Below are 24655 nucleotides of genomic sequence, written 5' to 3' on the forward strand. Positions count from 1 at the left end.
AGTAATAAGGTTGCTTTCTTTGAAAAATTACTGGTAACTATTATTATTGATAGTCTCCTTTGAATTAAATTGTATTGATAACAATGGTTTCCATCAGCACTGTAAGGAAGCTATGATTTCTGGACAATGATTAATGTAACAAAATGGGAACAAAGACATTGGCTGCTTGGAATAAAATCAATTCTATAACAAATGGATACAGTTTTAAGACAAAGTCCCATGCATGGACACCTTGTTATCCAATTTTATATTCCAAGTTCTGGCTTAGATAAGATATTCTGACAGCAGGTCTCCTAGGATAAAAAGAATCCATAAAAAATCTCTTTAAATTACATGGAATAGATTTGGTACTGAGGTGTTGGAAGACTTGGTCTAAACCTCTATGTTGAACAGCTACTTCTAGATACAATATTGACTAATATATCTAAGTGATAAGTGGAAGATTTATAAAATTTATCAAAACTAATTGACTTTTACCATAATGATGGAGCTACGAGTTGAAGCAGTGATGAGATGCCAAGCCTAAGGCTGTAGAGTTGATCAGGGGAAACCCATTGAGGACAGGGTGACAAATGATGAGGCTGACAGTAAAAGTAGTGGCTGTCATTAATCACGCGGGGTTTCCTGCTACCAAGAGCATTGTTCTGTTGGTCGTTTAAAAGCAGGTTCACTGCTATCTCTGAGAAGATATCACTGAAGTCTTTGGATATGAATGAGAAAATTGATAGATGGGTAGAAGTAACGACTAGAAGAGAAGATAAAATGTCTCCGTGTTTTACCCTCTACCCTTGCTTAATCACTAGGGTAATATGTCTATTTTGTTGGTGTCTCTTAAACCATTTAAAAGGCTACAGGCCTACAAAGTTTTAACTTTTAATCATACATCTTTGCCATTGGTGCTTTACTGCTGTTTAGTTTGAAAAAAAGTTTCTCTTCAATTTGTATGCTTAAAACATGTTAAAGGATTAAAGTCTCAATTTCTTTATAGAAACAAATCCATTCCAAATTAGTTCTGATCTCTTAGGTTAACCTTTGATTCTCTTATTCCAAAGTCAATGTTTAACTTATCGGTGATGCTCTTTGTCAAGGTCAATTCAACCTGTGGTATAATTGAAATTTCAATGTCAAATCAAGCTATGATATTATTTATATGCCAAGGTCAAATCAACCTATTGTATTATTGAAATGCCAAGGTCAAATCAACCTGTGATATTCTTATTCCAGTGTAAAGGTCAAAATAATCTGTGGTACTCAATCAGAATGGCATGATCAAGATCAAATTTGCTAGCTTATTATTGATTGAAAGTATGCAAAAAAAAATGGTCATAATTTAACCAAAGATATACATTGTCACATTGAGAGCCCTCTGTAGTGAATGGTGAATATTCACCTATTTTGGCAGCTAAGTCTCTACACGATGCTGATTTTGTTTTCCTGACTATGAAATACTAGGTTTCCATTACGCCTATCTGCTACACTGCTGACAGAGATCGACATTGTCTCTTCCACACAATCCTTGGGGACCAACTCTGCTTTTGATTGATGAAAATTCACAGCACAAATAGATTTAATCTGTATTGTTCGTTTTCTGGTCTGGATTTTTAGAATGTTGTAGAATTAAAAAAAAAAAAATTGAATGTGTACCAGGTTTGAAATGGGTGTTGTGTAAAAGACTCCAGAAGAAGAAATAGAATCTGTGCCTAGATTTCGATCAGTGTGTTATCTACAGGAGCTCTACGCAGCTCTTTATAGACAGACTAAATGTCACCACTTCTGTATAAGCTGACAGCAGACTTGCTTAGAGTCAGATTTACTGTAAAGGGTAATGGGTGTCTGAAAGAAAGTCATGAACTCAATTTCTAATACTGTTGTTTTATGTGTGTCTTCCCTTTCTCTAAGAAATCGCACATAATGAGGCAACAAATATATTAGATTTAATAAGAATATTTTACAGATAAAGATATAACACAACAGAGCCTTATTAGGATTGATGTTCTCTCTAAAAATCTCTGAAGATTGTACGGTAGGATTTATAAACCTAATCTAATCATTATGGAAACATGGTATATAGGGTTACACCTAGTAATTTTATAAGACAGTGTGTTGTGAACCAAAACCAGGTCACTGTGATCTATATTTTGACCTTTTACCTCCATTTAAAAAAAGGCTTGTCCAGGCTCTATGGTATTGATATGCTTGATGAATGGACATTTCTAGGTCAGGCAGCAAATCACATACCAGAATCAGGTCACTGTGACTTAATGAACATGTTACCTTTCACCTCTATTTTATAAAAGTACATTGTTTGGACTCTATTTCCATTCTTATGAGGCATTTGAACATCATACTTTGTATATATGTCCATTTAGGCAAAGGAAATACAACTTAATGACCCATGCATGTACAGTGGGGGACTTATAAATAATTATATAATGTTAGAGAAAAACTTTGCTGTTCTCAAACCGCTCCTGTTACGATACTGATTAGGCATAAGCGATCGATGAAAGTATGGCCACACAACATGCTAAAGAGAACCTGTTAGATTAAAAAAATGATAGAATGTTTATAGAAAAGTGCTAATCAAGATAATTAATAATAATTTATTGCAGGTCTTTATGATATTACCCATGACAACATGACAGAACACCCCAGTACTATCAATGTCCTAGAGCGTATGAACATCTACCAGGAGGTCGTTCTCAGCATTCTGTACAGGGTGCTTCCTATAAAGGTAAAAACCCAGGTCCTTATCATTAATTCTAGTACACAAATTGAAAGGATGGATGAATATCATATGTGAATATTTTTATCGGTCTGATGCATAACTGAAAAAAATATTTTTATATCATTTGAATGATAGATCAATATATTGTTTACTTCTCAATTATTTATCTGTATATTTTCACTGTTGTTCTTTCTATTTTCTGTACTGACTTGTAGTTGTCTCCCTCCTTGTCTATCTTCCTTTTTGTCTGAACACAATCTTGCATTCCCAAGACTTTAGCCACTGAATGAGACCAGCCAAACAATAGCCGATCTTGTCCAGTTTGTATAAACTCTTTTTCAGGTTGTTTCGTTTAGTGGTGAGAGTGTGAAGAATATGAGGTTGTCTCCCTTTACAACATTGTAATTATCTCCCTTTACAACATTGTAATTATCTCCCTTACAATATTGTAATTATCTCCCTTACAAAATTGTAATTATCTTCCTTCCTTTACAGAATTACATCCAGCCGATCTACTTCTACATCAACAGTGTATTTGCTCTTCATGCCATGCTCATCTGGGCACTGTTTGCCACAGCATACATGCTCAGTGGCTCGTGGCTTGCAGGTATTCTGACTTCCTGCTTCTACATCTTCAACAGGTAAATACATACAAGAATACATGTGGATATCTTACGATTATTGAAAAAAATATGAAGGCAGGTCGATATCTTGTGGATGCATGTAGATGTGTTAAAATGTCAGATACAAATCTTGATGGCATAGAATACAAGTAAACACTTTGAAAATACCTGTCAAATATGCATTTATGGAACTTCAGATAAATACAGTATATTTATATATATGCTATATAACTGGAATACAAATGGATATCTTCTGATACATTTGGAATATGGAATATATAGTTGAACATCTTTTGAATGTAGGTTAACACCGATAGGTATCTTGGTATTTATACAAGAAAATGATGATTTATCTTGTCAATCTATTGTGAATAGTTTAAATATTGTGTACATTAATATTCCATTATACAGACTGGATACAACTCGTGTGGAGTACATCATTCCCTTGCGTGAGAGCTTTTCTCTACCATTCCTCTGGGTACAAATAGCTGCTACCTCATTCTACTTCAGACCGAGCAACAATCCTACCAAAGATGTAAGTAATTCAAACTTCAGATTCAGAATAACGGTACAGAAGGTCAAACTCTTTGTTTATGGATCTTTGTAGAACAATGGCATATTGATAGGACATATTGTTTGTGGTATTGATAGGACATATTGTTTGTGGTCAAAGTGTCATTAGACTGAATCATAGAATGGACATTAAAAAATGAGACTAATTCACATACCACGTGATACCAGAAAACGTTTGTGCAAGACTAGCATCTCCAGTGGTGATGGCACGGTACTCTTTGTAATCTTCCCGCTGAAATGACGTTAGCTCATGATATCATCTTTTGACGTAATTCCACCAATAGAATCAATAGTCCCGCACGAAAGTCATCGGGTATCACATGGTACGTTAATTAGTCCCTTTTTTATACCATTTAATAAATATCCTTGAATTTTTTTCGGATCATTTACTGTAATCCAACTTTATTTCGTGTGCAATTTACTTTTGCGAATTTCACGATTAAATGAATAAGCGAAAGTTGATCTATGCGAATCTATCTATACCTTACTTATAGAATATGTTATTCAATTTTGAAATTCACAAAAGTTATTCTTTTCAAACTTGTTTTGACATGCAAATCATGAAATATAGTGGCCGCAAAAAGGAAGTTTGTCTACAATGACCTTAGATGATGTGTTGTGTTACAGAAACTATCAGTGGCCCTATGTCTCGTCAGTACCTTCCTGTTTGCCCTGGGATGGCAGTTTAACCAATTCATCATTCTACTCCAGTCATTCTCCTTATTTGGTGTGTGGATTTTAGACCTCGTCCCACCAAGGAAGGTATGATTAATCCTATAAAGGAAATACTGATCTGATAACCAACATTTTTTGCATGCAATTAAATTGAATGTATTTCTCAGTCAATAAGAAATCATGAAATATAGCTTCAATTGAAGGAAAGTTTAAGTTTTGTTATTGTTAATTGCAAAAGAAAAAAGTATTTTAAAGTCATTAGGCATAAAAATGTAAGACTACAGCTGCTGGTAAAGTAAGTCGGCTGACAGAAAGTACTAATTTCTTAGGTAAAATTATGACATGGTCATTTAGGAAACATTAGTAATGTGGAGTAAGATGATTACTGATAGCATAATATGTATCTATGAGTAATGTTTTAAAAGCAGTTGCTGTTTCAACATGACAATTTACCCATGTTAAATGTGTTCACTCTAGGTAAGGATGATGCTGTATATTGAAGCCATTTCCCTACTATTGGTGTGTCTGCTCCAGTTCATCAACAAAATGATACTTGGATCCTTCGTCATGAGTTTCATTCCAGCAGCATTATTTTTAATGTACTTAAAGGTAAGAAACCAATAATACTTGCTTTACTGCTCTTTATGAAATCAAAATAAATATATAAACTTTATTTATTTTACATCAATTGAGAAACAAGTTATACAACTTATATAATTCACTCTCGATGGCCCGGATGTACGCGCGCGCGGGGTCTTAGTGTGGGAGGAAACCGGAGTGCCCGGGGAAAACCCACGTGATCGGGCAGGTGACCCCTGACCTTTTCACGTCCGTGCCGGGGATCGAACCCCGGCCGGCTAGGTGAAAGGCGAGCGGCTTAACCACTACACCACCCGATCACCCAATGAAATCAAATGCACATGAAATCAAAATATCAGTGGTAAGCTTAAAGATGAGTTGCTAGCAGTATACTGTCACATATACAGAGGACTCCACATAATCGAATAACGATTATTTGAATATTTTGGTTATTTGTATAAAATTCTGCGGTCCTGATTTTTTCCTTCTCTATCTTTGTTTTACAACTCCGTGTATTTGAATAGACTTTTACATGACCTCCAGTTATTCGAATAAAATAATTTGGAAATTCTAAATATAAAATTAAATATTTTTCAATTTTGCAATATATTTTTAGCGAAATTCGCCGATACATGTATATGTTTCAAGATACTGGGCTTCTACCAGAAATCATCATGCTGACAGATTAACGTCATCGTATGGCTTGTTATTTTATGCATGAATCTGCAAAGGTATTCGACGCTGTTACGATTTACATAAGCAGCGATAGATCATTACTTTAGTATAATCACTGACTCAAACATCTAATTTAAGCATTTGCACTTTCAATTATGTTTTCTTGTTGACTACGCCAGACCTGTGCGTATCGTGCGTCTCGTTGAACGAGACATAAAAGCATACAAAGTCGGCGTGCAATGACTACCGCAAGTTTCGCATGCAATATTATGGATACAAAAGATACTTTCTACTTTGTTTCATTGCTACTTGAATATGCATTAATTTCTGAAATGTTATCAAGCTATTCCGGTATCGATCAACAATACAGGAAGAATTCTCAAAACACATTAAGGTCCAGTGAACACATGGCTTCATAACCCGCCACCATTTTCGAATTCATACACATGTGTCAAAACATCGGCACTTTGAAGTTTTATAATCCCGATCGTAAGGCCATTTTGCCAGGCAAATGTACGTAAATTTGTTTATTATTTAGATTCAGAATTGCAGACACAAATTCAATCCTGTTAAGATATTGCATTTGATATCGAATGTTTAGCTGTTTGTCAAAGATTCACTTGTCTATCTAACGTAAACAAGAATCTAATATTAGAATATTTTTTGTTATTAAACAATTAAAATCGATTTACAACTTGGAAAATAATTACTTGTTGTTCGTTTTAAGTGTAAATGATTTGCGTATTTATCAAGTAAACGAAACAATATCTATTTGCCTGTTCACATGTATGTGTGTGTGTGTGGGGGGGTCAAACGGAGGTGCAAAATGCTATCTCCACCTATTCGAATACTCCGGTTATTTGAATATTTTCTTCTGGAAAATGACTTATTCAAATAAGCGGAATCCTCTGTATATACATATTTTAGCGGTAATATTATTTTAATGCATTCCGTGCTAGAAATGCTGAATTGATGTGCATCATAGGACTAAATTACCTGTTCTGTTGCCTCTAGTTTTACTATGAGATGGTCCAGGGGTGTAGAGATCATAAGTGATCAGAACCTCTGGAGTATCGAGGATGAACTGCTCCTTGTAAAACTAAGACACATACAGTATTGCTCCTTATGGGATTACTCTACCAATTAATTCTTATTTTCAAAACTGAAACATTGACAATCATCATTGCTTTCTGAGTTTTGCAATGCTCCGATTTTTGCAATCTTTATTTTATTTTGTTTGCTTTACTTTAACTTTTAGGGTGATGATATGAAGCTATGCAGTATACCATCACGTATCTTCAAAGTGATATCCTACAGTACGGTGGTGTTGATGCTCATGGTGTCCATCAACTTAGCAGTGAAGGTGAGGTGCCTATCTCTAATGTTTAACCATGTCGTTGGTAATGAAAATACTGAAAATGTTCATGTTTTATAATGAATTACAAACATTGGTTAGGAAATATTGGTAAAGTTATTATCATTTTATATTCAAAGGTTGTGATCAATGTAGAAGCAGATGAACATATCTACAAATTTGTGCTGTCTAAATTTGGCATTGGAAATCCTAGGTAAGTTTGTTTGATCCACTAGAATATATTCATACCGTATGTCAAAAATTAAAAAAAAAAAAAATATACATATAAAAAAATTAAATTAACAGAATGATTTGGTTTTTTTGTGACATCAAGCATTGAAAAGATATTGTCAGTCATACAAATCAGTGTGTTTTTGTCTTGAAATTCATTGAATTTAAGTTGACCTCTTTTGAATTTAAGTTGACTGTATAACTCTATACCTTGTTTAATTGTTAGTTAACTTGGATTCAACCAATCTTTCACTATCTATTCGGGTAGACCAAACAATAATACTCTGATAAGGTTTTTTTAATGTAAATAATGTTGTTATTATACTACCAGGGACTTTGACTCGCGGATCTACCTTTGTCTGGAGGCGTTTAACTTCCTGCCGTTCGATACGTACGAGAGACTAACTAAAGGCATGGTGTTTCCTTTCTATGTGGCCACCCACGCTATTCTCCTCATAGTCCTATGTGTGGCAGTCCTACAAAACTGGAGGTAAGACTTCTTGTATTTCCCCTCAGTGTGTCTGTCTTTTAATTTAAATCATACTAGACTTATAGAATCTTACATGGGTCTATTAATTGGACAGGGATATCTTTTTGGGAAAACTTTTGGCTTGTGAGCCGAGGGTTGATGCCTAAAATCTTTCATGAAGGTTGAAATATCTCTGTCCACTTGACAAAACTATGTTTGATTATTTTTCTACCATACTATGTAGAAAATATTATGAAATTTCAGTTGCTTTCCACCTTTTCCATTGCGCTATTATCACAGGATGCCTCAACATTGTTGACATCATCGACATTGCATGCCGCAGCTTTGCCGTATGCATTGATGACATCACATTATTGTCTATCGCATTTGAGCTGTCTTGCATCCCTCTGTGTAAGATAGAGTGTGTAAGATAAGGTTATCTTTTCCCTAGCAGCAACGGGATATACCTGTGAAGTATGGGATAAATAAATTATTGTATTGTTCATAGACTATTTACTACAGTGTAACTTGTTTAAACGGGATGTGACAGGGACTAGGATATTTGGCTGGTATAGCCAGGTTTCAGAATTGTACAAGTTTTAATTAATATAGATTAAGAAGAAAAATGCCATACAGTTACACCAGTATACACAGGAAACCAGATAAGACAAGGGCTGGCTTTGACCAGTAGCATTGTAAAGAATCGCTAATATTCTGCGGGGTTTTAATTTCTCCATATTTACAGATATTTTCAAAGTCTTGCCTTGAGAATTTTTCCAAAAATTATGATATTATGTATCAAATTTTGTTATGTTAACGATCTTTTAAAAGCTACATAGATTTGTGAACATAAACCTTTGCGAATAAGTTCCAAACAGTTTAATCATGAAATTTTACACCCGTAACACACAGTATCTTTTTTAATCAGGTGACTGACTGATTTTATATTACTTGTATAAAATCAAGCATGATTGCTATGATGTTATAGAATTCTCTTAATCCCTTTGGTGACTGACTGATTTTATATTACTTGTATAACAACAAGCATGACTGCTATGCTGTTATAGAATTCTCTTAATCCCTTTGGTGACTGACTGATTTTATATTACTTGTATAACAACAAGCATGACTGCTATGCTGTTATAGAATTCTCTTAATCCCTTTGGTGACTGACTGATTTTATATTACTTGTATAACAACAAGCATGACTGCTATGCTGTTATAGAATTCTCTTAATCCCTTTGGTGACTGACTGATTTTATATTACTTGTATAACAACAAGCATGACTGCTATGCTGTTATAGAATTCTCTTAATCCCTTTGGTGACTGACTGATTTTATATTACTGGTATAACAACAAGCATGACTGCTATGCTGTTATAGAATTCTCTTTTACAATTTCAATTTCCTCAGATCAGGTTGATTTTACATTTCAGTAATCATGTTCATGATGCAACTGTAAAAGATACAGCTAGTACCAAAAAGTCACACCTGCTTAGTAACCGACCAGAGCTGGCATATCATACAGGTAAGTTCTAAGTAAGACTTTGTAATTTGAGTGAAACCTGCCTTAGAGACCACCTCTGTATAAAGACCACCTTCTTAATAAGACCACACTCTTAGGGTCCCAAGTAGCCATTTATAACACAATTTGACTTTTGAATACCCAGTAAAGACCATTTGGCTATGAGACCACTTTTTCCTTTGGGCAGGTTTGACAAATACTTATCAAAGTGATTGCTTCTTCACAATGAAATACATCTCAAGATTGTGAAAAATGTCAAAGTTGCCTGGCAATTATAACTAGACAGCAATTCATGTCTCAACATTATGTATGATGTGGAGATGAGTCGTTTATGCCATACACATGTAGATATATTTGGTCTAATTTGTTTTAAAAAAACCAACATATCCTGTAATTTGGTTCCATTTCATGAATTCTGCTGAAATAATGTGATGCTTACTTTTGATAAACACAAATATAGAGTTACAATTCAAGGTAACAGCAAAGTGGAGGCTTCTAATTGATAAAAATTTCATTAAAATTAAAATTCAATAGGCATACCAGGTACATTGTATGTAGTCAATCAATATGAGGATTATGGCAGCTATTCATTTCATAAACAAACAAAATAACAGGGTTTTTGCTTTGTTTTGTTTGATATGGAGACTGGGTTATTTATATCTTTCACACAAATATCCTTTTTTTTACTGGAGTAAGATATTGCTATAACTTTAATCTTTTTTTGTTGTCACAGTGCAAGCCGTGTTTTTTGGAGTGCTAGCTATGTCCACACTGAGAATGAAATACCTCTGGACTCCATACATGTGTATACTAGCAAGCTTTGGTATCAGTGATTACCGTATGTGGAGAAGTGTTCTTGCCCAGCTCAAAACACAAGGCATGATGGTAGGTCTCAATTTGTATTCTTTTACATACTTTTAAAACATTCACTCCTTCAAAACATTTCTTTTATAAAAAAAATTTTGTTCTTTATTTTTGAGGTCACCTTGAGACACTAAGATGCAGTCTCAAGTGACCTACTCTAAGCAGTCCTATCTTCATTCTTTGATCGTTTATCTATAATTTTATTTTTACTTCATCTCAAAAATCCCCAAGCTTAATTTTATAAAATATTACAGATTTTTTTTCAATGTTGAAATGTATTGTCCTCCCACACATTGGCCATAGACTGGGGCAATAAAGAACTAAATTGATATTGTGGATGGCAGCTGCACTCCTGAGAGTTTGGCTGCCAACTCCTGTTGGTGAACTTACATAGGTAGGGCTAAAGTGCAGATGTAAATATCAATGTTTGAATGAGCTTTATTTTTAAATTCCATTTCACTTTCACGCGCATAATTGGAGTAACTGTAATCTTCTTCTGGTTATTTAAGGAATATGTGTACATGTTTAGAAGGGTATCACTGCGACCTTTGTTTTGTTTGTTGACCTTGACAAGACTATGTGACCTTTATTTTTACTTGGTTGACATTGACAGGGATATATATTTGTTGGTTTGGTCTGAGAATAAAAAGGGAAAGGTCTTGGGATACCACTCTTTGTAGAGAAAGCTTGAGTGTTTAAAGTTTTATATTGTTCAGCAAAAGCCGATTCCATGATGACGGCAATATGTTCTCTATATATATCTGTGTGTCCTTGGATTGGGTAATGAAAACTTGAATGGTGTGGATGTCATGACAATGAAGCCCATTATATGCCTTGTTTATTGTGAATAAGGTGCCTAGTAGCATCAGCTGTAAAATCAATATATCATCCATGGCTTCAAATGTCTGGCCAGACAATGAGGTAAATTCCCCTTATGATGGTGTTCTGAAGATTGGTCCTATTGGTGTGTGGTCAAGTTGATATTGATGCCATACACATCTTAGTGTAAATGGATATCACCAAGACCAGCATATTTGGCCAGTATAGCCAGGTTGCCAGATAATACAGTTATATTGGAATGGACAGGGATTCATATTAGACAATGGCTGGTTGTGATGTTATATTGTAACATAATCTTAACATTTCTTCTGTGGTAAATCTGTTATTGTCATGATAAAATAACAAATAAAGCTTGTTTCTGTAAATTAATTATCTTTTGATTTTTATGACAGAGTTACTTATTAGGAATATAATTACCCTGTATATATATCTTTGGGTCAATAAATGTTTTGATCTGATGATGCCTATAAATGTTACTAAGATTGCATACTAATTAATTAAATGAATGGAATTAATTGCTAATAATATGATAGTAATGATATATGTCTTATGAATGTAATTTGTAATATTTATAAGAGGAGTTGAGGAGTGTGTGTGTGTGTGTGTGTGTGTGTGTGTGTACATGTGTGGGTGGGGGTAAGGGGTTATATGTGTGTGTGTGTGTGTGTGTGTACATGTGTGGGTGGGGGTAAGGGGTTATGTGTGTACATGTGTGGGTGGGGGAGAGGTGTTATGTGTGTGTGTGTACATGTGTAGGTAGGGGAGGGGGTTATGTGTGTATGTGGGGGAGAGGTGTTATGTGTGTGTGTGTACATGTGTAGGTAGGGGAGGGGGTTATGTGTGTGTGAGTGTACATGTGTGGGTGGGGAGAGGGGTTATGTGTATGTGTACATGTGTGGGTGGGGGAGAGGGGTAGTGTGTGTGTGTTCATGTGTAGGTGGGGGAGAGGGGTTATGTGTATGTGCGTAGATGTGTGGGTGGGGGAGGGGGGTTATTTGTGTATGTGTTGGTGGGGGAGAGGGGTTATGTGTGTGTGTGTGTGGGGGTGTGGGGGGTGTGGGTGTGTGTGTGTGTGCATGTTTGGGTGGGGGAGGGGGGTTATGTGTGTGTGTACATGTGTGGGTGGGGGAGAGGGGTTATGTGTGTGTGTTCATGTGTAGGTGGGGGAGAAGGGTTATGTGTGTATGCATACATGTGTGGGTGGGGGAGGGGGTTATGTGTGTATGTGTAAATGTGTGGGTAGGGGAGGGGGGGTTATTAAAAAAAGATATGTTTTATCAATAATAAGATATGACTTATGATTGCAAATAAAAACAATCTGAGGAAAGAGAAGATTAACAATATGTCATTCTCTAGGAATAGTTAATTCAGACAATAAAATGATATAATATTGCTCTATATTTATGAACCAGTCCCTCAAATACTGGCTGTACTGTGTATATGTTAAGGATTACATTCCCTCCAACTCTGGCCTAACTTTACCATGAACTTTCAATGATAAATTCATCTCAGAGTCTTTTTATCTCAACTGACAAAATATTTATGGTAAAGTGCCATGGTTTTGTTGTGAAGTGAGGGTGGGAGAGCACGGGGACATATATATATATATAACCAGTGTTAGCCATGTCTGCTCTGTCTCCTGAATGGGACATATTGATATATTTCTTCGCACATTAGCTGTGTTAACAAACATATCACAACAAACTAGTGGAGTTTGTGTCCCTGGCTAGTGTTAATGCTGAGAGTACCAGACGGTTCTATCTCATTACATCCACTGACAACCCGCTTGTTGTTGTGGAGGCCATATTAGGGTTGTTTATGGCTGTGACCAATCACATTACCTAGGAGCAAGACCTAATGATGATCAGCAGGTATCTCTGGTACAGACTGATGTCTGCTCGCTGGAGGACAAGCGCTACTGCTTTTCCATATTTAGATTTGACCTTTCATTTGGCAAATTTGATTACCCAGGTAATAATTACAGAGCAGATGCTGTTTGGCTGCTAGTCACATATTAGCTTTTCTTTGACTGGGGACAAATTATACACGGTAGGACCATACTGGCAAGTGTGTCTGACTAAATACTGAATTTTAAGAGGACAGATATTTCAGCTCATCTGCAAATGCCAATTTAAGTGTTAGGTGGCAGGTAAAGAGTTAACAAATTTGTTCAAATAGATGACCTTGACTTTCATTGAAGGTCATGGGGGTCACAGGCTTATATATCATCAAACAACCTCTACTTGTCAATAGAGCTACCAAGTGTGTTTTGAATCCATAACCTTGACACTTTATTCAAGGTGACTTCTTTTCATTAACTTTATCAGTAACACAGAGAACCATGTAGAAATCTGATATTTTACACAGTTTGTGTGGCTGATTGACCTTGACCTTCATTTAAGGTTATATGAATATTCCTTAAGAAGCATTTAATCAATAACCAAAAAGGCCTTAATTCGGCCTGTAGCATATACCAAGTCATCACCAGGTGTAGAAACTGAGCAAATGAGGGTAGGGTGGGGAGTTGGCTTTTATTGATAATCATAAGCTATTAACTTTTATACCATTGATAAATAGCTTTTTATTCAATCATATGGAAGATAGGTCACTACAATTTACATTTTGACATTTGACCCACATAAAAATTGTTTATCAATGCCATTGCCATAAGGTGGTGATGAGTTCATTGAAGTGAGTTTGAGTGACATATACCAAAAATGAATCAATGTGGCCTACATTTTGACCTTTGACCTACATCAAAGAAAGATATGATCCTGTCCCTTCAGGTCTGGAAAAATGACTTATTCCTGTTATTGTATTCATTTCAGGTTCAAATTGTACGGCATCTCGCCACCCTGATCGTCTTGGCTGCACTGTTAGCATTAGTAAGTATACCTAGCAATATACTGTCATTCTGTAGATAACCTGTCGTATGCAAATACTGAGTGATTTACAGAACCACATTCACATTTTGATATAAATGAAAACTGCTCTTAGGCAGGATGTACATCAGCTGGATGTTAAAGGAAACTTAGGAGAAGGCTTTGATAGGTGTCATCTGATTCTTTTATATCCTGATACATTTTTATTGTGATCAAATTTGTATTAAAGTCATTAATATGGATTTTAATCTTGTTTGTCTGCAGAGTTAATAATCATAAATGTCAGTGTGAGGCATTTTATTGCAAGATGGCATTTATAAAAAAAAAAGTTCATCAGATATGAACAAGTCTTTAAGATTTATGTAAGATTAACAACCTTCCAGGAATGTTATATATTAGGTCTGTAGGTGTGTAGGATTCAGACAATAACCTTCCAGGAATGTTATATATTAGGTCTGTAGGTGTGTAGGATTCAGACAATAACCTTCCAGGAATGTTATATATTAGGTCGGTAGGTGTAGAGGATTCAGACATCAACCTTCCATGAATGTTATATATTAGGTCTGTAGGTGTGTAGGATTCAGACAATAACCTTCCAGGAATGTTATATATTAGGTCTGTAGGTGTGTAGGATTCAGACAATAACCTTCCAGGAATGTTATATATTAGGTCGGTAGGTGTAGAGGATTCAGACATCAACCTTCCATGAATGTTATATATTAGGTCTGTGGGTGTGGAGGATTCAGACATCAACCTTCAAGGAATGTTATATATTAGGTCTGTAGGTGTGTAGGATTCAGACAACAACCTTCCAAGAATGTTATATATTAGGTCTGTGGGTGTGGAGGTTTCAGACAACAACCTTCCAGGAATGTTATATATTAGGTCTGTGGGTGTGGAGGATTCAGACATCAACCTTCCAGGAATGTTATATATTAGGTCTGTGGGTGTGGAAAATTCAGACATCAACCTTCCAGGAATGTTATATATTAGGTCTTTAGGTGTGTAGGATTCAGACAACAACCTTCCAGGAATGTTATATATTAGGTCTGTGGGTGTGGAGGATTCAGACAACAACCTTCAGGAATGTTATATATTAGGTCTGTAGGTGTAGAGGATTCAGACATCAACCTTCCAGGAATGTTATATATAAGGTCTGTAGGTGTGTAGGATTCAGACAAACAACCTTCCAGGAATGTTATATATTAGGTCTGTAGGTGTAGAGGATTCAGACAACAACCTTCCAGGAATGTTATATATTAGGTCGGTAGGTGTAGAGGATTCAGACAACAACCTTCCAGGAATGTTATATATTAGGTCGGTAGGTGTAGAGGATTCAGACAACAACCTTCCAGGAATGTTATATATTAGGTCTGTAGGTGTGTAGGATTCAGACAACAACCTTCCAGGAATGTTATATATTATGTCTGTGGTTGTGGAGGATTTAAACGTTAATGGTATTTGCTTTATTTGCTTTAGGCTCTCCCTCCTGTTTTCAAAGAACTAGAAGACCTTAAGGAGTTCTGGGACCCAGATACTGTACAGCTCATGGAATGGATTAAGTGAGTATCTTGTAGTGTTGTCAAGTTAGTTAAGATGTTCTGACATATGGTACCACTAGCCCTCTATCTGTGGGTTCAGTCTGCGATGTTAGGCAGTAGTTCATTGCCCACGAATGGTGAACTTATGACTGTACTAGTTCTGAATGTAATGATGAACTTCACCTTTCGATCTTATACCCTGCACCCACCCCCCCCCTCCTCTCCACCAACCTGAATAAATCAAAATAATATTATATTTATCTTGAGTGCATTCTAGACATACTAATTTCACTTGCATCTACAAATGTGTCAACTGCAGCTGTATTTTGGTTGCAATAATGACATGATAACAAAGTCCGACAGAATGTCTGTTGGCAGTAATTACAGACCCTCACAACAACAGACTGACTATAATTGGACAAACAAAACTAAAGAAAAGGCAAAATCAGGTAGGAAGTAAACCGGTAACTTATTATCGAGGGACTGCAGTGGCAGAGTGGTTAAGATGTTTCGACATCTTACCACAAGTCCTCCACCTGTGGGTTGCGATTTTGAATCCTATGTGAAGCAGTTGCCAGCTACTGACTGTTGGTCGGTGGTTTTTCTCCAGGTACTCCTAATTTCCTCTACCATCACACCTGGCTCTTCCTTACATGACCCTGGCTGTTAATAGGAGTGAAACTATAACAAACCAAATCAAACTTATTTTCGAACTATCTTACAGAAAAGAGACGCCTAAGAAAGCAGCATTTACTGGAAGCATGCAGTTACTAGCAGGAGTGAAGTTATGTACAGGTCGTCCAATCACAAACCATCCTCACTACGAGGACAAACATTTACGTGACAAAACGAAAGATGTAAGTCTGATACGTTTGTAATCATGGGTACACAACGGTGAATTTTATTGAGATTTAACATTAATAATAACATTATGATTTTTTGAATTTTGTTGAAGTTAATGAAAGATTGTCATTGTCAAAACCTTTTTTCTCCTTCTTCCATTCAATTCCCTTGCCCTCCTTTTGTAGCTGCTTGATTTGATATATCTGTTACAGTAACCTCATTCAAATCTCTGTTTTGCAGCTTTATCAAATATATGCCAGAAAAACACCCGAAGATGTTCACAAACTACTTAAAAAGCATAAAGCGAACTATATAATATTGGAGGACAGTATATGTTTAGCTCCTTCGAGGAATTTTTGTCGAACTCCGGATTTAATGGACTTACATAATGGTCATGTAAGTACTTCTCTAATCGTAAATACTGATGATGTTACTTCATCTCTGACTTAGAGAGGGAGTTTTTTGACTATGGCCAGCTTAAAGTCTTAAACTATAGTCAGGTAAAGCTAGAACAGAACATTATTAGGTTGACTCTGGTAACATGTGATACACATTTGTAGAAACTTGAAGGAATTTTTTAACTTAAAATTCTCCATTGGATAGCGTTAAAGAAGTTAAAGATGCTCCACCGCTGACAAATGGTTATTTTTCTCTATCAAAAACAGAAACAAAACAGACGATTTAGTATCTTTCTTCAGTTACAAAAGTTACTTACTTTACACCATTACCACCATTGAAAAGTTTGAGCTTCTTATTTTAATTCAAGATAAAAATATTAAAGTAATTAAGTACATTACAAAAAAATTCTGTTACACTATGTCCTATATAGAATGAAGAACTGATTGCGAAAATTAATTGTTTTGTATTATTTTTTGTGTTATTAATTAGACATGTATATATACACGATTAAACACCAATTATTGTTCAAATGATGAGTATGTTTTTGCTCTGCCGGTGTTGGAGCATCTTTAAGGAAAACTCCTTAACTTCAGATTTTCCTCTTAACTTCTGTGTAGTAGTGTTTTCCTAAGGAGAATTTTAAGTTATAAGAAAGTTGATGAAACTTGGCAAAGTTATAGTCAACTAGACATTGTATATTGGCTTCTACAAATGCTTTGAATTTTTAGCTCACCTGGCCCGCAGGGCCGGTGAGCTTATGTCATGGCGCGGCGTCCGTCGTCCGTCGTCCGTCGGCGTCCGTCGTCGTCCGTCTGTCCGTCAACATTTCCTTTAAATCGCTACTAGTCATAGAGTTCTGCATGGATTGTAACCAAATTTGGCCACAAACATCCTTGGGGGAGGGGGAACAGAACTTGTATAAATTTTGACTCTGACCCCCCGGGGGCAGGAGGGGTGGGGCCCAATAGGGGAAATAGAGGTAAATCCTTTAAATCGCTACTAGTCATAGAGTTCTGAATGGTATGTAACCAAATTTGGCCACAAACATCCTTGGGGGAAGGGGAACAGAACTTGTATAAATTTTGGCTCTGATCCCCTGGGGGCAGGAGGGGCGGGGCCCAATAGGGGAAATAGAGGTAAATCCATTAAATCGCTACTAGTCATAGAGTTCTGAATGGAATGTAACCAAATTTGGCCACAAACATCCTTGGGGGAAGGGGAACAGAACTTGTATAAATTTTGGCTCTGATCCCCTGGGGGCAGGAGGGGCGGGGCCCAATAGGGGAAATAGAGGTAAATCCATTAAATCGCTACTAGTCATAGAGTTCTGAATGGAATGTAACCAAATTTGGCCACAAACATCCGTAGGGGAAGGGGAACAGAACTTGTATAAATTTTGGCTCTGATCCCCTGGGGGCAGGAGGGGCGGGGCCCAATAGGGGAAATAGAGGTAAATCCATTAAATCGCTACTAGTCATAGAGTTCTGAATGGAATGTAACCAAATTTGGCCACAAACATCCTTGGGGGAAGGGGAACAGAACTTGTATAAATTTTGGCTCTGATCCCCCGGGGGCAGGAGGGGCGGGGCCCAATAGGGGAAATAGAGGTAAATCCTTTAAATCGCTACTAGTCATAGAGTTCTGAATGGAATGTAACCAAATTTGGCCACAAACATCCGTAGGGGAAGGGGAACAGAACTTGTATAAATTTTGGCTCTGATCCCCCGGGGGCAGGAGGGGCGGGGCCCAATAGGTGAAATTGAGGTAAATCCTTTAAATCGCTACTAGTCATAGAGTTCTTTATGGAATGTAACCAAATTTGGCCACAAACATCCTTTTTGGAAGGGGAACAGATCTTGTATAAATTTTGGCTCTGGCCCCCCGGGGGCAGGACGGGTGGGGCCCAATAGGGGAAATAGAGGTAAATCCTATAAATCGCTACTTGTCCTGGAGTTTTGCTGGGATTGTGACCAAATTTGGCCATAAACACCCTTGGGAGAAGGGGAACAGAACTTGTATAAATTTTGGCTCTGACCCCCTGGGCGCAGGAGGGGTGGGGCCCAATAGGGGATTTAGAGGTTAATATTAAAATTCCTTAAGAAAAGAAACAATGAACCTGTATTCAGAACATTACTTGGCATTACAAACCAGGTGAGCGATACAGGCCCTCTGGGCCTCTTGTTTCAAAAAGACTGTTTCAAAAAGACTTCATTTGAATGTGCATCCTTATTTGAAAATGAATATATTTCTGTTTTAATCTTGATATATGCTTTGAAATTTAACCAGTGGATTTATAAAAAAAAAGAAAAAAATTGATGAGAATGTCATTCATCTCTAGTCTTTTCCAGCTATTTTTCTGAAATCTATGTTTCAAACCACTTCTTCTTGAATTTTTTTGTACATTTGTGAAAAAGAGAAACATGTTTAATGTATAATCCTCTGATTTTCCCATCATCTGTTTTCCAGCTTCCCGATTCTAGTAACGGTAAGCTCCAGCCTGGACTGGTTCGGAGTAAAGTGGCCAGGTTTTGTGACGAGATACGATACAACGGAACACGATACATGAAACTCTTTAAACCTGTGATGAGCAACAAGACATTTCGTGTTCACAAAGTGGTATAGCAGTGATCTGGGATACCGATCCTCTCATGTATGACATTTTAACCAGTGGTATAATTGAATATGTAAGAAAAAAAAGTATCAATGTTCACGAAAATTGTATAAACCATGACAAAAATTATGGAGGAAAAAATTTGAAATGGATAGCTTGCATGGATAATTGAATGGACAAAACCCAAATGATCTGTTAGCAGCTCTGTTTTATTGATCTTGCCATAATTTTTTTTTTCCTGAAAGAGCTTTAAAAGAAATGATCTGTATTCTGTTTTTGCTTTTTACTTCATGCATTTACTTATAGTTGAAACTTTTATTCAAGAATTTGTTGTAACATTTTATTTACTCAGGATTCTGCTGACTTTTTAGGTCACCTGAGACAAAGTCTCAAGTGACCTTTTCTAATCGCCTTTTGTCCGTCGTCGTCGGTCGTGTGTTCGTAAACAATTTACATTTTAGACTTCTTCTCCAAAACCGCTGAAGCAATTTCAATGAAATTTTGCACAAGCCTTATAAGGCCAATCAAAATTGTGAATTATTTGACCCCCACCCCCCCAGGGGGCTGTGGGAGGGGCCGAAAGAGGTGAAATTGATTAAAATTTAAAAAATCTTCTTCTCCACTCACAGATGTTGTAAAATCAAATACTCTTCATAGATGAAAAGGTCACAAGGCCCTCTACAAAAATTGTGAATTATATGACCCTTGGGTCTCAGGTTTCCCCTAGGGGAGGGGGTTAAGTTTACTAGTTTATATGGTGAAAACACATTTTGGAGCATTATTTGGTCATTTATTATAGTAAATTAGTCAAATGTTGTCAGAATTATCCCTATGAGATGGCCATTGAACCCTATTAACAAATTTTCCATGACTGACCCCCAGGGGCCTTAGGGGTGGGGCCAAAAGGGGTCAAATAGGCTAAAACTTCAAAAATCTTATTCTGAAATTCTGGACCCGGTAGAATCAAATACTCTTCATAGATGGAAAGGTCTTAAGGTCCCTTACAAAAATTGTGAATTATATGACCCTGGGGTCTCATGTTTCTCCCTGGGGAGGGGGTTAAGTTTACTTCAGTTTATATAAGAAAAACACATTTATGAACATTATTTGCCTATTTTTCATAGGAAATTAGTCAAACTGGGTTAGAATTTTTAGCCTGAGAAAGCATTTTATCGTCATATCCATATTGGTCCTGGCCGACCCCCAGGGGCCTTAGGGGCGGGGCCAAAAGGGGTCAAATAGGCTAAAACTTCAAAAATCTTCTGCTGAATTCATAGATTTGATGGAACCAGATACTCTTTAAAAATCTTCTTCTGAATTCACAGATTTGATGGAACCAAATAATCTTAATAGATTAAAAAGTGAAATTTATAAAATCACTGACATTGATTGACTTCTAGTTTGGTTTTGTTGTTTAACGTTGGCAAAGCAAATTGGAATTTTAAGAATATAATACACTAACTATCAAAAAAAAAAAAAAATTCTAATACGAAGGTTTAACTTTAAATTTTATTCGAATTCATAAATACTTTTTACAGATTTGAACCAACTTTGCAATACTCTTTCTGTATCAGCACTCAGGTGACTGTCAAGGCCTCTTGGGCCTCTTGTTTTCTATTTACCTGGTAAGCCTAGAACAAATAATATAACTGTGTTTGCCATATGTTTGCTTTAGGGATGACAGAATATTTCAAGTATTACTAACCTTCTATCTCTGCATAAGAAGTTTTAATGCCTATTGTTAATTACTAGTTGTAGGTCATTGATTTTATTCAGAAACTCTGACTTTGTTGTTTTGTACCACCAAAACCTGTCACCTACTTAAAGTATCAAGCTCTTCAAATCTCTTGTGATGTTTCACCCCATGAAATGTTTGTGTTAATTTTGTTTTCTTAGTACAGTAGATTGGAAAGATGAATTGATGAAGTTCATTTTAAAGTAACATTTTCCTTAAATTTCAAGATATCTGTATCATGACAATTTTAAAGTGTTTGTGTTGTGTTCTAGCATGAAATCCTTATCTTTATGAAGATCCTGATTTGTTCCTGTTTATCTGGTGAAGAATTTCCCACACAAAATACTGTCATTCCATTCATTGATATTTTACCTCTATACAAATAAGGATATTATACAGGGTATGTGTTACTTTAGTTTACAACAGAGTCATACAAAGATTAGTTCATTTATGTTTACACAATTCGCTGAAGTTTATAGAAATCCACGGAGACCTATGTTTGTAGTCTAGGAATTATTACCAGGTGTCTCGCATTGTCAAAGCTTACATTTGTAAATCCTTTGTAGCCCTGTCACCTGTCTTTGGTGCATTTGAAAACTTGCTAGAAATCCATGGAGGTGTACATTAGAAATTCTGGTCTGCAAGATGTTGGAATCATTTTTATAGGTAACTTAAATACATGTTGTTTATACATATATCATTCTCTCCCCATTTTGAGTGCAAACCTTGACCTTGGGGCATTTGTCAGTTCAAAATACTCAAATCAAAATCATTTTACAGAAAACTAAGTGCAGGTCTACAACAAGTTGAATTCCTTTACATGTGTAATTAAAAGTCTATTGTTTGGTCAGCTGGTGATGTGAATTTGCTTTTTTAATGGGTTTTTTTGGTCATCATGATTTATGTTTGTAGCAGTATTAGATAAAGAAGAAGTGCTGTACAATTTGTTACTTGGACACCAAGGTTGTGATTTTTAGCTTAGAAAAATGAGTTTATATAATCAAGGTTTACAAAGAAAGGCAGAATCAAGGCAATTCCACATACAATGTACCAAATACGTAGAAATATTTGATTTAAGATGCTACACTGCTGACAAATAGTATTTTTTCTCTATAAAAAAACCCAGTAGCAGACCATTTAGCATTTTTCTTCAGTTACAAAAGTTATTTACTTAACACCATCACTTCAATTGAAAAGTTTGAGCTTCTAATTTTACTCAAAAGTAAAAATATCAGAAATAGTTAATTGTGTCCATGTCACTATGCCCTATATGGAACGGATCAGTTGTGCATGCACCAAAAGCAAAATGAATTATTTTATATTATTTTTGTGTTAATTAGACACATATACACGATTAAACATCAGTTATTATTCTAATGATAAGTATTTAGCTCTGTCAGCAGTGGAGCATCTTTAACTACCGACAATCACATCATATATTATAATGTAGTTGTCTAAAATAGATTTATCTACAGAACATGGCTTGCTTCTTCATGGCAGCATTGACAGGCATTGTCACAAATATATATATACAGAGCAACTTTGAGTTTCTACTAAACACATTCATCGATGTCAAACAGTATGTTTTATTGAAAAGGAATCTCGGATTTTATGTTAACACAAATATAATATTAATGATTGTTTATATTTTAGTTTGTTATGTTGATGTATCATAGATACATTCATAGAGACAGTGTATGGTTTATGCATGACCTTTATAGAAATGTAATATTGTACACAAGATTCTGAGTTAAATGTGTACATAAGCATTTAGACAAGGTTTTTACATATTATATCAAAATATTTTTAATCCAGAATTTATAACCAAAGATGATAATGTAGTACTATGTGTTCTTTTTAAGTGAATTAAAATGGACATACATTTGTAGATTTAAAGAAATAACAATTTTCTTTCAATTAATGCCAAGTGTCATATTTGAAAAAAAAATTATTGTAAAGAAAATTAACAAGCTCAGTTTATCATTGCTTATTAACTCATAGACTCATTTTAACTTTTACAGTTCTTAGTCTAGAAAAGCATAATTTGAAATAAAGGGTGAATTAGTCAACGCAAGGTTATCTGCCCTTGAAAGGATGCATCAATGGCTAATCAACAGTTTGTATGTATTGCATTGATATTTCCTCACAATGAGAATGTAACAATTAATCTTTTTGTTTACTTTTATGTATTTTGACTAACTTATAGAGATAAGACTAACGTGACGCTACCCAAATTGGAACGCTACATTTTGGGTACTCGAACCTCCTGAAACACAGGGCTGGAACAAGCATCCTTCAAAGCTCTCTATTTCAAAATGTGTGCACTGCTGACAAGTAAACAAATCATGAAATGAATACTACTGAAGGCATCTATTTGTGGAAAGTTTAGAGAAAAATCTGAGAGATTCAAGCACATGTTAGAAAATTTTAACAATTATCTTCAAAAATTTTTTCCAATTTGGGTAGCATCACGTTATGTAAGACTTCCGTTTCCTTAATTGTGATATAGTTGGTGCTGTGCTTTAATTTCCCTCTCCTACCCAACTTAGAAAATTCCTCATAATCCCTGGATGTATGGGACCAAAGATTAACATTGTTTTTTCTGTTGTAGTTTAATTGCATTTATTAAAAAACAATTTTCATGTTTGCTGTTTAGGATTAAGAATTTTTGATGAATTTACAGTTAATGAATTTATGCCTATTTTTAGTGTTTTTAAAAAGTGTTGGTGTGTGGTTTACTAAAGCATGTTGTTTACTTTATTATGAGTTTATGATTAACAGTTGAGGGTTTGGAAAAAAATGGAGTGTACAAAATCATGCTGCAAAAAATATGCGTTATCATCAAACAAAACCTAGTGTGCTTTGATAAGGGTTTTTCTTGGATATAAGTATTGTATTGAGCTGTCCACAACCTCTACAGAATAAATAATTAATTATTTCTGCTCTCCAATTTTACATGATTACATGTAGAAATTACATTAACTGTTAACTATCATAAAATATATAACAACATTAATTCATACAAAAAAATGTTTGACAGATCATTCGTACTAACTGCAAAATATCTTGCCTGTGGAGGAATTGGTGGGTTAAGTAAACGTCTCGATATTGATGTCTGTCTACAAACTTTCAAACCCTACTCGCATCATGTATGCATTTAGACATAATATCTTCACTGAAGAATGGTGAATTCAAAGGGACATTACCTAGCATTTAATTACATGTGTCTTTCAGATGTATTATATTGGGTTTGTATGGAACTTTCATATTAGTCTAGTCAGATGTTGTCAAAAAAGGTAAAAGCTAAAAAGCACAGGTTCCTGTGAATTAGTCTACAAGTTGATCGAGTTATGTTAGTATAGGATCACGGAACATTCATGAATTAGCAGACGATTGTGTAATCCCACTGGGGTTGTGGTTGAGCTTGTTACCACGGTAATACAGATAATCCTGCATGTGCATATGTTAAATTGGTTTGAAATCGTTCATTAAAACAGATATGAACTGATAA

At 35.6% G+C, this 24655-nt stretch overlaps 1 protein-coding gene across 2 annotated transcripts in view; it reads left to right on the top strand.

Annotated features, from left to right (window-relative positions):
- LOC138324536 (protein C-mannosyl-transferase DPY19L3-like) overlaps positions 1-24655 on the top strand; it is a 38459-nt gene extending 13804 nt beyond the window's left edge. For both annotated transcript variants that reach the window (XM_069269592.1, XM_069269600.1), the window contains exons 4-18: positions 2610-2731; positions 3221-3366; positions 3760-3883; positions 4549-4683; positions 5074-5205; positions 7109-7213; positions 7345-7418; positions 7767-7925; positions 9341-9432; positions 10163-10314; positions 13962-14018; positions 15495-15577; positions 16281-16413; positions 16640-16795; positions 19265-24655. In XM_069269592.1, the coding sequence (XP_069125693.1) occupies positions 2610-2731; positions 3221-3366; positions 3760-3883; positions 4549-4683; positions 5074-5205; positions 7109-7213; positions 7345-7418; positions 7767-7925; positions 9341-9432; positions 10163-10314; positions 13962-14018; positions 15495-15577; positions 16281-16413; positions 16640-16795; positions 19265-19420 (1826 nt within the window). In that variant the 3' untranslated portion in view covers positions 19421-24655. The remainder of the gene's footprint in view (positions 1-2609; positions 2732-3220; positions 3367-3759; positions 3884-4548; positions 4684-5073; positions 5206-7108; positions 7214-7344; positions 7419-7766; positions 7926-9340; positions 9433-10162; positions 10315-13961; positions 14019-15494; positions 15578-16280; positions 16414-16639; positions 16796-19264) is intronic.

This window comes from Argopecten irradians, chromosome 1 (assembly GCF_041381155.1).
Source record: "Argopecten irradians isolate NY chromosome 1, Ai_NY, whole genome shotgun sequence".
Lineage (NCBI taxonomy): Eukaryota > Metazoa > Mollusca > Bivalvia > Pectinida > Pectinidae > Argopecten > Argopecten irradians.